This window comes from Gorilla gorilla, chromosome 1 (genome assembly GCF_029281585.2).
Source record: "Gorilla gorilla gorilla isolate KB3781 chromosome 1, NHGRI_mGorGor1-v2.1_pri, whole genome shotgun sequence".
NCBI classification, from domain to species: domain Eukaryota; kingdom Metazoa; phylum Chordata; class Mammalia; order Primates; family Hominidae; genus Gorilla; species Gorilla gorilla.
In genome coordinates, this window is record NC_073224.2 from 147,614,575 (window position 1) to 147,627,537 (window position 12,963).

The 12,963-nt window shown below is 35.9% G+C and overlaps 1 protein-coding gene across 4 annotated transcripts in view; it reads right to left on the reverse strand.

Moving 5' to 3' along the window:
- RPAP2 (RNA polymerase II associated protein 2) overlaps window positions 1-12,963 on the reverse strand; it is an 88,302-nt gene that overhangs the window by 39,289 nt on the left and 36,050 nt on the right. For all 4 annotated transcript variants that reach the window (XM_019030004.4, XM_055352229.2, XM_055352235.2 and 1 more), the window contains exons 10-11: window positions 11,534-11,614; window positions 2,059-2,127 (exon numbers count right to left, since the gene is read on the reverse strand). In XM_019030004.4, the coding sequence (XP_018885549.2) occupies window positions 2,059-2,127; window positions 11,534-11,614 (150 nt within the window). The remainder of the gene's footprint in view (window positions 1-2,058; window positions 2,128-11,533; window positions 11,615-12,963) is intronic.

Sequence of the window (12,963 nt, forward strand, 5' to 3'; positions counted from 1 at the left end):
TGCCATTGCACTCCAGCCTGGGCAACAGAGCGAGACTCCATCTCAAAGAAAAAAAAAAAAGATTGATTGCCCAATATGAAACATGCGATACACTACAGTAAAATGTGTGCAATTTGTTCCGTGAATTCAATTAAGGCACAATTTTTATGGGTCACTGACTCTTGAAATAAGAGGTTCCCTACATTATATCCAAAGTTAAAGAAGTCAAACAGTGCCTAAAAGGACTAGCAAAGCTTTCAGTATTTTGTGCCACATGGATGCCTCTATTAAAATCAAACACTACAGAGGTTTACTTTTGTATAGAATAATCATATGAAATTTTAATGGTAGCCTTTATTATTTCATTTTCCATACTTTTTCAGTTCTTTGCTATATATTTTAGATAAGATGTGGCAAAAACTTAATCCAAAAACAGTAGGACTTAATGTGTCTTCAGTAAGCAGTGCTCATGATGATAATACTTTCAGTAAGTGGCTTAGAAAGCAAGATTCTGAGATTAGTGCTGAGCCTAGGCCTCTGACTTGTCGACCAAAAAAGTTACTTCTCCCTTTAGTATAATGAATTGCAGAAGTACAGTTAGACAGTTGTCTATAAGGGTTTATTAGCAGGCATATGATCTGGTGGGTGAGCAGAGATACTGATATTTTCTTTGCCAGTGACCAAAATATTTACAAATTTCATAAAATGGAAAGAACTTTCTAAAAAATTAATAAGATCTGTTTCACAAATTACCAATTCAGCTGGAACACTGAATAGTAGAAATGACAAAAGATTTGTTCTTATGGTTGATAAAAAATTTATATCAGGGCATTCAAGTAAAGTTATTTTCTATGTTCTGATTTAATGAATCATGTGAGTTGCATCTAGTTGGGTGACACAGATTCTGGCTCACTGAAGCCTACTCTAATGCTTCTCAGCACAGCCTTCCTAGGGACAGTAAAGCCAGAATAACATGTCAGACTGAAGTAATATCAAAGAAAGAGAAAGCAGGGCTGGAGAGGCTATGAGATTGATTCATAACACTTTTTGACCTGTGAGTGTCTGGTAAGTTTTCAATGTCCTATGGGCTTCAATGACCTCTAACAAGCACCAAGCAGCAACAGTAATGCAATAATGAATGATCCTCAAAAGAAGAATTTTACAATTCAAGCTGAAAAACACTACACTTATTGAATAGTTTTAACCCTATTGATAAATAGCCTTAGAAACCACTAGTGGTTTCTTAAAAGCTGAATGAGTACTAAATGTTTTATATATGCTTTTGTAGTAAGCATCTGGTTTAGTTCCTTTAAACCTGTCAGATTTTAAAAATGTACATTAATTTGAAAAACTTTTTTGGTGCTAATAAAGTATGTTGAAAAACAAAATAATATTAGATATGTAAAAATACAGATGTAAAATAGTGAAGCCCATTCAATGTTAATACAATAGACTACTAAAAATGAAACTGAAAGACTATTCTGTATATACTCCACATGAGGATATTTGTCTCTTTCAAAGATGATAACAGGCTGGGTGTGGTGGGTCATGCCTATAATCCTAGCACTTTGGGAGGTAGAGGCAGGTGGCTCTCTTGAGTCCAGAAGTTCAAGACCAGCCTGGGCAATATAGCGAGACACTGTCTCTACAAAAAATACAAAAATTAGCCAGGCATGGTGGTGTGTGACTGTAGTCCCAGCCACTAGAGAGGCTGAGGTGGGAGAATTGCTTGAGCCTGGGAGGCAGAGGTGGCAGTGAGCCGAGATCACGCCAATGCACTCCAGCCTGGGCAACAGAGCGAGACCCTGTCTCAAAAAAAAAAAACAAAAAAGAGATGAAAACAAATAGTATTTGTAAAGAATAAGGTATTCAGAAGAAAAGATGGTAAAAAATATAGAGAATAATTACATATCACTTTAAATAAAAATTGTTTTCTTACATAGGAAAGGAAAATAAGGCACAAAATAGAGGTATGATATTTTCCAAGGCAGTTTACAAAATCAGTGGATCACTTTGTTTTTCCCTAATCAATATGCTTCACATTTAGTATTTAGAGTTAAAATCTGAGAGAGTACTTACAATGACAGCAACACCATAGCAATTAAAGTCCATTCCGCAGGTTTGTGTATAATATTTCTATTTGTTAACCTGAAAGATAGATAAAATTTATCCAAGGAGTGTTACCTTTAAATAAACTTTCTATTTCTTTCTAGATAACATCAGATTTATAATAATGTGCCAAAGAAGCACTATTTTTTTTAAATACTTGTTATATTTGACAGGAAAGAGTCAATAGTATAATAATGTGGCTCAATAGTCACTATCTGATAATGGCCATCTCAAAAGGAAGTGTTCCAGCCCCACTTTTATATGTTTTTAATAATATTACTACTAGACAAGATAAGCATGTAGGAACAATGTGGGAAACTAAATTGCTTGATTAAAACACACATATCCCCAACAAACATACTCATAATATTCTCTATGCTTTCCCCTAACCAAGCAATTCCTCCCCTCCCCTTTCTCTCCCTCCCTCTGTCCCTCCCTCCCTCCCTTTCTCTCTTTCTTTCTTCTCTCTCTCTCTCTCTCTTTTTTTTTTTTTTTTAAAGAAACGGGGTCTTGCTATGTTGCCTGGGCTGCAGTGCAGTGGCTCTTCATAGGCATGATCATGGTGCACTGTAGCCTTGAATTCCTGGGCTCAAGAGATCCTCCTGACTCAGCCTCTTGAGTAGCTGGGATGACAGGTACATGCCGCTGTTGTCTGGCTTAAGGTAAGCAATTTCTGATTTTAATTTTACTTCATCTTCTGTACCTTTCCATCTGGTGCTAGGTTGGTAGCAGGCAATTAAGGCATGTTATAATGCATAATTTACAGAAATGAGAGTTGTTTAATAAATTATAAGAATAGGTCTTTATTAAAGAAAACTTCAGTTTTTAAAAAAATCAGAAATTTTATCACTTAGCCATTAATAGCAACAAAAAACTCTGTAGTCATCTTAGATTCTCAGAAAGCATTTAGAAAGATCACTCTAAATTTAAAAATTATATAAATCAATAAGAAAATATCAGCCAATACATAAATGGTAAAGGATATGAACAGGGAATTTATAGAGGAGGAAATTTGAAATGGACCGTGAAATTTGAAAAGCTCAATCTCACTAATAATTTGAGAAATTAATATAAAGACAATAATTCACTCCATCCACCTGGAAAAATGAAAGACTGACAATACCAAGGGTTGGTGAGGATGGGAAGAAATAGTGCCTTTAACACACTGTTGATGTGAGCAATTGAATGACAATTTGGCAATATCTAATAAAGTTGAAAATGCATATAAACAGCCCAGCTATTTATATACTTCTAGATATAAAGCCTAAAAATACTCTCACTTATACATAAAAAAAGTGTGTTAAAAAATGGGTTTTAATGCAACTTGCTTGTAATAGAAAAATAAACTGTGGCATATTTATAAAATATTAAATAGCTGTTAAAATGAATAAACTAGATTTACATATTTTGCTCATCATAATTTTGAATGAAAGAAAGCAAACATCGTATAGCATTTTCTTTTTTTAGACAGAGTCTTGCTCTGTCACCCAGGCTGGAGTGCAGTGGCATGCTCTCAGCTCACTGCAACCTCCACCTCCCGAGTTCAAGCAATTCTTCTGCCTCAGCCTCCCAAGCAGCTGGGATTACAGGCATATGCCACCACGCCTAATTTTTGTATTTTTGTAGAGGTGGGCTTTCACTATGTTGCCCAGGCTGATCCCTAACTCCTGGCCTCAAGTGATCCACCCGCCTCGGCCTCCCAAAATGTTGGGATTACAGGTATGAGCTACGGTGCCCAGCTGGTATAGCATTATTTATATAAATCAAGAACAGACTAAATACTAAATATTGTTTATGGCAGTAAACATACAAAAAAAAGACTAGAAGGATACACATCTACTTCACAGTAGCAGTTGCTTCTGGGGAGGAACGAAGAATGGATTGGGAAAGGGAACAAAGGGGACTGACTTCATGCCCTCCTCCTCCTTTGCATCAGCTATTCCGTCCATCTGAAACAATATTCTGCCAGGTAAGTTTCCTTACGTCATCTTTGCAATAAGGCCTATCTGGACCACAGTATTAAAAAGTACAACTTGCCCTCTACCTCCCAAACCCAATATTCCTGACCTCCTTATTCTGCTATATGTTTTTCTTTTTTTTTCCATACCACTTATTGCCTTCTAATATATAATTGTTGTTTCTGTTTTTTCTTGTCAGAGGGCAAGAGTCTTTGTGTACTTCACTATTCCAAGTTTCCAGAACAAGTGGCTGGCCGTCAGTAGGCATTCAATTAATACTTTTTGAATAAATTAATTATAATGTTTTCTTTAAAATATATACCTGAATCAAATTTTAGAAAATATTAAAATCTATTAATTCTGAGTGGAGGATATATTTTGTTACACTAATCTGAATTTTCCCCATCATTTTCCAAAATTTAAAAAAGCCTAGATGATAGGAAGTACAGTATATAATGGTTAGAGTCTGAAAGATATGGGTTTAATATCCAGATCTGTCCTCAGTAGTGTTTTATTTTGGACACGTTGTTTGATGGCTGTGAAACTTACTTTGGTAAAATAAGGACAATAATATCACCCACCTCATAGGGTTCTTGTGAGGATTAACTGTACAAGAGACAGCCATACTGCCAAATCCAATGGACATTTCGCAACCCTCATCTTAATCTGTCCAGCACTTGACAATCACTCCCTTCTCCAGGAAACATTTTCTTTACCAGGTTTTCACTTGCCTGGTTCCCCCACCTCTCATGAGCACTCTCCTTGGACCTTTTAATACTGGAGTGTCCCAGGGCCTCTGGCCTTAGGTCTCTTCTCTCCTGTATAAACAAACACTCTTTCCCTTGGTGATGTTATCCAATCTTACGACTTTAAATATTAGAAACTATATGCTGACAACTCTCAAATGTATTAGCTCTAGTCTGGACCTCCTCCTTGAATTCTAGATTTCTATATCTAAGGGTCCACTTGACACTTCTACTTGGATGTCTAATAGGCATCTCAAAATTTGGTAGAGCCAAAATTGGGCTCCTCATCCTTCCCCCAAAACTAAGGATGGTGTGACACTCCTATCTCAGTAAATGGCTTACCCTATCCTTCCAGAATCCAGTTGCTCAGGCCACAAATCTTACGGTTAAACTTGACTCTCTCACATCCCATGTCCAGCCAGTCACCAAATCTAATGATTCCACCTTCAAAATAGGATCTGATCACTTCTTATTACCTCCACTGCTTTCTCTTCAGTCACACCATTTCTTACCTAGATTACCAAAATAGCCCTGGCTATTTCTAGCTGTATTGGTCTCTCTGCCTTGGCCCATCTGTTGTAATTATCAACTTGGCAGCCAAAATGATGCTGTTAAAAAATATATGTTAGATCATGTCATTCCTCTGTTCAGAACCTAGCAATTACCCTCCATCTCACTCAGAGTAAAGGTCAAAGAATGATCATAGCTACAAGGCCTATACAGTCTGTACTACACCCAACCCCAATCCCATACTTCTCTGACCACATATCTCTCTACTCTTGCCTCTGCTCATTTCTCTAGCCTCACCAGCAACCTAAATATTCTGTGAATACACCAGGCCTGCTCCTGGTTTAGTCTTTGCACCTGCTATTCCTTGTCTGCTGTAGTTTCACAGACAGCAACACAGCTTGCTCCCTTACCTCCTTTCGGGTCTTTACACAAACAGTGTCTTCTCAATGAAGTCTTCCCTAACCAGCCTATTAAAAAGTGCAACTTTCTCCCTCCTTAGTACTATTTGATTTCCCTGCTTCAAAGGAAAAGGGCATATTTTTGTACTCCCTCTATTAGAATGTAAGTTCCATGAGTGAAGGGATTTGTGCGTTTTGTTCACTGATGTACCTGTAGCAAATAAAACAGTATCTAGCATATAGCCAAAGGAGCTAGCTCAAATAAGGATAAGCATATAGGAATAAAATGACAAAAGAATAGAATTTCCTTTCCTGGCCAGGTGTGGTGGCTCACGCCTGTAATCCTAGCACTTTGGGAGGCCAAGGCAGGCAGATCATGAGGTCAGCAGTTCGAGACCAGCTTGGCCAACATGGTGAAACCCTGTCTCTACTAAAAATACGAAAATTAGCTGGGTGTGGTGGCGCATGCCTGTAATCCCAGCTACTTGGGAGCCTGAGGCAGAAGAATTGTTGGAACTCAGGAGGTGGAGGTTGCAGTGAGCCAAGATTACGCCACTGCACTCCAGCCTGGACGACAGAGCAAGATACAACTCAAAAAAGTATTTCCTTTTCTATTATACTCAAATCTCCTAGAGTTAAGACAGATTTAAGATTTCATAATTCACTTATACATTCACCAAAAATGTATTTAGAGTGTCTGCTGTATTATCACTGTTCCAGGCACTGGAGAGAACACAAATAAGAGGTTTTGCTTTCATTTCATTTCATTTCAAAGTACTTCCAGTAGCAAACTAGCAAAATTTCACCTGTTTTCATATTTTTCCTGTTGTTGAGCCAAAATAATTTCCAGCACAGATGCTAAATGAATGTATTTACTATTGTTTGAGTGACAATTCAAAAGGGAAACAGTAATATTTGATAGAAAACATTTAAAAAGCAGATTTTTCAGGCCAGGTATGGTGGCTCATGCCTGTAATACCAGCACTTTGGAAGTCTGAGGCAGGCACATTGCTTGGGCTCAGGTGTTCGAGACCAGCCTGGGCAACATGGTGAAACCTCGTCTCTACAAAAAATACAAAAATTGGCGGGGCATGCTGGTGTGTGTCTGTAGTCCCAGCTACTCAGTAGGCTAAGGTGGGAGGATTGCGAGACCGGGAGGCAGAGGTTGCAGTGAGTTGAGATCACGACACGGCAGTCCAACCTGGGTGACAGAGTGAGACTCTGTCTCAAAAATAAAAATAAATGAAAAGCAGATTTTCAAAACATAATTTGAAATTCATACAGATTGAAATACCTTGATTCATCACTGATTAAATTTAAAATGGACTTTTGTGTAAAAATAAATTTTAATTCAAATCTAATTTAGAAAAATATCTTGATTCAACACTGATGACAGTGAATCATTATCAAGCAGATTCTGATGGAACCTGCTTTACACTACGACAGGTAAACCAATGTAACATTCTAGATAGCAGATTTGTAATGCAATTCAGTGGAAAAGACAGCTCTATTCACTGGGGAAATTCTCATAGAGCTGAAAAAGCTGCTTTATGTTTAGGTCCCAAAATAGGCTCTCAACTCTGGCTACCTATTAGAATCATCTAAGGGGGGCTTTTAGAAAATACTAATGTCTGAGCCCAACCCTAGCCGAATGAAACTCAATCTCTAGGGTGGGGTCAGACATCTATAGTTGTTAAAAGCTCCCCAGGTAATTCTGATGCACAACTGGCTTGAGAATCACTGTTCTACAAGTTCCTATTATTGATTGTCACTTCAGAGAGAAGGATATGGTTATTTATGTCAACTCTTTCCCACTATCAGTATTGATTGAAAAGATTTCTCAACAATAGTTACTGTCATCAATATGGCATTTTTCCAGAAGCTTCACCTGGCAGCCCTAGCCTACAAACTGTCACAGACCTGCCAACGTTGTCCAGAATCTGGAATCTGAAGACTTCAAATCAGCTGTCTTATCAGAGGTCATTCTGTATTCTAAGCAACTGACACTTTTCTGAAGGACAGTGAAGCCAATTTAAGCAATTTTTATCAAAGCTACAGACTTTGACTTACAGTTACTAAAGAGTAAAGATTTTCAAAAGTAATTAACACCAAGGTTTTTGGAACAGAATTTTATAACACCTCCTACCAAAATAAAGCATACTTTTTTGGGCTTATTTTCCCAAAGCTTTTTATTAAATTTCAAACATATATAAAAGTAGAGAGAATATAAAATAAATTCCTAAATACACATCACAACTTTGACAATTACCAACTCCCAGCTAATCATGTTTCTTCTGTACAACCCCATATTCAACACTACTGCTAATCTAGATAATTTTGAAGCAAATCTCAGATGTCATATAATCAAGTCTTTAAATAATGCAGAAAGTAACTAGAAGGGACTTAGAGCCAGAAAATAGGAATGACAGAAAAAAGTCATAATAGTTTATAAGAGGAAAAGGGCAGTTGAATGTCTCCTCATATCTGCAGTGCTGGGATTACAGACATGAGCCACTGTGCCTGGCTGTATTTTTCATTAATAATAATAATATTTTAAAAAACACAAATTAGTCACTACTTATCAATTCTATGGCAGAAAAATAAAGAGGTCCTTAGATGTAGGAGAAAAAAAACAACTGTGAAGAATCACTACAATAGAAATGTCACTATTACCAGTCTCCATTCAGTAAAAGTTCTAAAATTATTGACTGGCTGCCAGAAGGGAGCAGGCAGGAAAACCAAGGGACTGGGAAGGTCAGTGAGGTATTTGTCCCAAAATTATTATTATTATTTTTTGCATTATGCCCTACAGCAGTAGGTTCTCAGCTTTGACTACCCATTAAAATCACCTGGAGAGCATTAAAATCCTGTCCTTGAATGCCATATGCCAAACCAATTAAATCAGAATCCTTGGGGGATTGGGGGGCGGTTGTGGGGGGGGGGGCGGGGGGGGGGGGGGTAGGACCCAGGTGGCAATTTTTAAAGGCTCCCTAGGTGATTCTAATAAGCTTCCAAATTTGAGCAAATCTCACTGATTAGAAGTATCTGGGGTAGCCTAACATTTTTTTCCTAAAGTTTCTAGTAACTTTTGAGAACCTCAGAATAGTTTTTTAAAAAAGAGACATCAAATTAGATCTATAGAAAAATATTGTTCTAAAAAATATAGACAAAGTAAATTAAATTGCTAGTTAACCTATTCTACATAAGCTAGATAAAAAGTGTGTAGTTGGAGACCATAGGGCTTATTCTCATCTTTTCTGATATGTACAGCATAACTCTATCGGTTTGCTCAGAATGGTGATTAAATAAGTGTTGACTGCAGGAAGGTGAATGGCAAGTCCTTTGAAAATCAATGAAATGGTCAGGAGCTGTGGCTCTTGCCTGTGTCTGTAATCCCAGCACTTTGAGAGGCAGCAGGATCCCTTGAGGGCAAGAGTTCAAGACCAGCCTGGGCAACATAGTGAGACTGACCCCTATCTCTACAGAAAACTTAAAAAAAAAATTAGCCAGGCTGCGGCTTGAGCCCAGAAGTTAAGGCTGCAGTGAGCCATGACCGCATCACTGAACTCCAGCCCGGGCAACTGAGCAAGACCCTGTCTTTAAAAAAAAAAAAAAAAAAATCAATGATCAGCCTCTGCCTGATCTGACCTTCATCTTCCCTCACTTGACTTTATGTTAGTATGATGATATTCACTCCCATCATCCTGAACAAATCCTAAACTTCAGTGTTTCCATACTGTGTATATCTATTTAAACTTTATCATCAGTGTAGACAGTTGTTAAATACTTTTTATCTCCTTTTGGATGCATGGTTCTGTGATAGGTATAAGACAGTGTATCTAAAAAATGTCTCTCGTCATTACTAACAGGACACACAGCATGCAGACAAGTTCAGCTTTGGACTTGTTATTTTGCTCAAATCTTCTTTTGGCAAAGGCCAAGGCCAATCTGAGGATTGACACCCCTGAACTTGTGAGTGATCAATAATCTTCAAATTGCATAGTTTTCATGACACCTAATGAGGGTAAAAATCTTAGTAATTAGAACAATCATATCATTCAGTTTATCATTACCTAAACATTCACTTTCAAATATAAACATCCTAGATAAAATGAAGTAAAAATGTCTTTATGTGCTTATCAGCCAACTGAAGTGTAAAATACCACAATAATTAATGATGCCTATGAAAGCTTAATTTTAAGTATAAAACAATCAGTAATAACTTTCAATTATTTAGGAAAATAGAATGATAGTTAATACAAACATTGAATACACTAGATTACTTTCTCAAGAACATATCTTGGGAATAGGTTAATAAAAATTTAAATAATCTAAAACAGAATAATAGACATTAGATTTTATAATAACTCAAACTTTGCAGAAATGTATTACCTACTAGTAGTCACAACATTAAAGAAAATAACCTTGAAGACCTGTATTTAAATTTCTGTTGGGGAATTGACGATGAATGAAAATCAATGTCCCCTCAAACTATCATGAGTTGGAAAAATTCCTAAATTATATATAAACAACAGATATATAATAATCCAATGTAATATCTAATCATGATATAAAAAAGTGTTAAGATAAAACTTAGAGAAAACTGAGATATCCCAAGTACATTTTGTTTACTCAAAGTTCACTACAGAAGACTCTAGAAGAATGTTTTAAGACATCTATAGTTTTGAATCTATGAAGGTTTGATAGTTTAATGTAAATTATTACAAATTATCCTTTTCAGCAGCTGAAGACAATTCTTTGAAGACAAATAATTTTTGAGGTTTGCCTTAAACTATGAATTCTAGATACAAAGCTCTTTCTAGTAAAAGACTTATTGAAAAACTTTTTCCTGAATTACTTTTGGCATACAAAAAGGTTACTGATGTTTTTAAATTTGCCAGTTTAAAATGATGTCTATTAGGTGTTACTAATGTACAGTATGTGACTGCAAGAGAAATCTAACAGCTGACTATGCCAAGAAACTGTTCCTGTACTGTAATTTTACACTTCTAAAATCTGACTGCTATTGTTGACAACAATAAACTATAATAATAAATATATATGATAAATTTCTTGGATGAATTAATTCTTCCACCCTAGAAGTTTATTCTGTGTCAGTGCAACATCAGCCACAGGCAAATGTTAATTTTAATATTTGGTCACTGGCATTTGGCTGAAATGTGTATTTGGTACACCTCTACTAATAAGGCATTTAGAGGCTTATTGCTATGCTTCTTGGTAGAGAGAACCTAGTCTTAGCCTGAGTGAGTATTTTTATCTTGATAGTTTTAGGAAAAATCACAACAGTTTTACTCACAATTGATATCAATTCTCTATTCTCCCTTCCTTTATAGTTCTTAGCACTTTAAGTCTGTTCTGTGTAATTCAATATTAAATTGCCCACTGTCTTGTACTGTTTACTGTACTCACATGATCTTCACACAGGAGAGTTCTTCCTTTAGGGTGGCACTATGTTTCTTTTACATTACCCATAGTGCCTGGTGCAGTGTGGGTCAGCCAATATATATTTACTATTTCACTTAAACCCATAGTATTACTGGCTTTGCATCATAGATATAATTTTCCTTCTCAATTTTACGCTATTCCATAAATAAACTATCCAAAGTGAAATATATAATGGCTTGAGCAAATAAAGGTTGCATTCAATAGAAGAGAGAAATAATGTTGTTTAGTGGAGGAGAAAATAGAATACTGTATTTAGATCTGTGACATTGAAAGGTAAGTCACTTACTTTCTCTGTGCCTTTGGATTCTGCAAGGCAATAAATAAAGTCAAAATAATTGAGAAGGATAATTGTAATATAAATACTAACCTGAAAGTTCGAACAAGATTTTTAAGTTGTGTGTAAATATCTCCCAATGTAATCTGAAGAGGAACCAGAAGCCCAGGCAATCTGAAAATTAAAAAATTACATTTATTTTAAAACAAAATTATATGGAAACTTTTTTTGGGTCATGCCTAGATCTGAATTTTCCATAGGTAATAATGGCATTTAGGTGGAAGCAGTCATGATTTAAAGGTTAACCTAGGTTATGATTGGTGAGAACTCATAAGGAAACATTCATAGTAACCCCACACTCCACTTTGTAGTCTGTTACTGAGTGTGAAGCACTGAAACACAAAATCATTTTGGCAGCTATTTAAATTCTTGTCCCTAGTTTTACTTACCTGTTTATTTTCAAATATTAGACCAAGATGGAAAGAACACAACTGCCCCCAAAATGGTCCAATCTGAGAGTGTGGTATATTGTTCCTTACTAAATCCCCATGGTGGGACTGAAAATTAGTACCTTTTTAGGAAGCAATTTGACAATATATATTAACAGTTTAAATGTGTTTGACCTAACAGTTTTACTATGAAAAAAATTTAATCTAAGGAAATAATCAGATGAACATAAAAAATATGCTTGTTACAGAAATAGCTTTAGTAGTGAAAAATCAGAAACAAATGTGTATCAATAGGTGATTGGTTAGATAAATTATGCTATACCCATTTAATAGAATAAGACATTTAAAATAATGTGAATCTATTTTTTAATATAAAAAGATATTCATGATAGATGTGAAGTGAAAAATGTACATAGTATTATCCTATTTTTATAAAAACATGTATTATATAATACCATTGTACTTCATATATATCAAGCATATTTCATTCCTTCTAGGTTTATCCACAGAGAGAACCAAATAGAATGAATATACATATGCCATATATATGTCAGGGATATACATAAAAATATTAATAGTAGTTATTGTTGAGTGGTGGGATTACAGGTAATTTTTACTTCCTTCTTTAAACCATTTTGTACTGCCTCATTTTCTAAAGTATGTGTTACTTTATTTTTTTTAAGCTTCTTTTTAAGACCAGTGTGATAGTATAAAAAGTTTCACACATGTTCCAAAATAGAAAGAATAGTAATAATCCCATATATCTATTTCCAGATTCAATTTCTTAATTTTTGCTACCTTTGCTTCATTTTTCATTCCCTTCAGTACCCAGGCTGGAGTGCAGTGGCATAATCCAAATGTCAGGCAATAACAAATGCTGGTGAGAAATGTGGAGAAAAGGGAACCCTCATACAGTGTTGGTGGGAATGTAAATTAGTACACCCACTATGGAGAACAGTTTAATCACGAGCATAATCATAGCTCACTGCGGACTCAAACTCTCGTGCTCAAGCGATCCTCCACTTCAGCCTCCTGAGTAGTAGCCCCACAACACCCGATTAATTTTTATTTTTA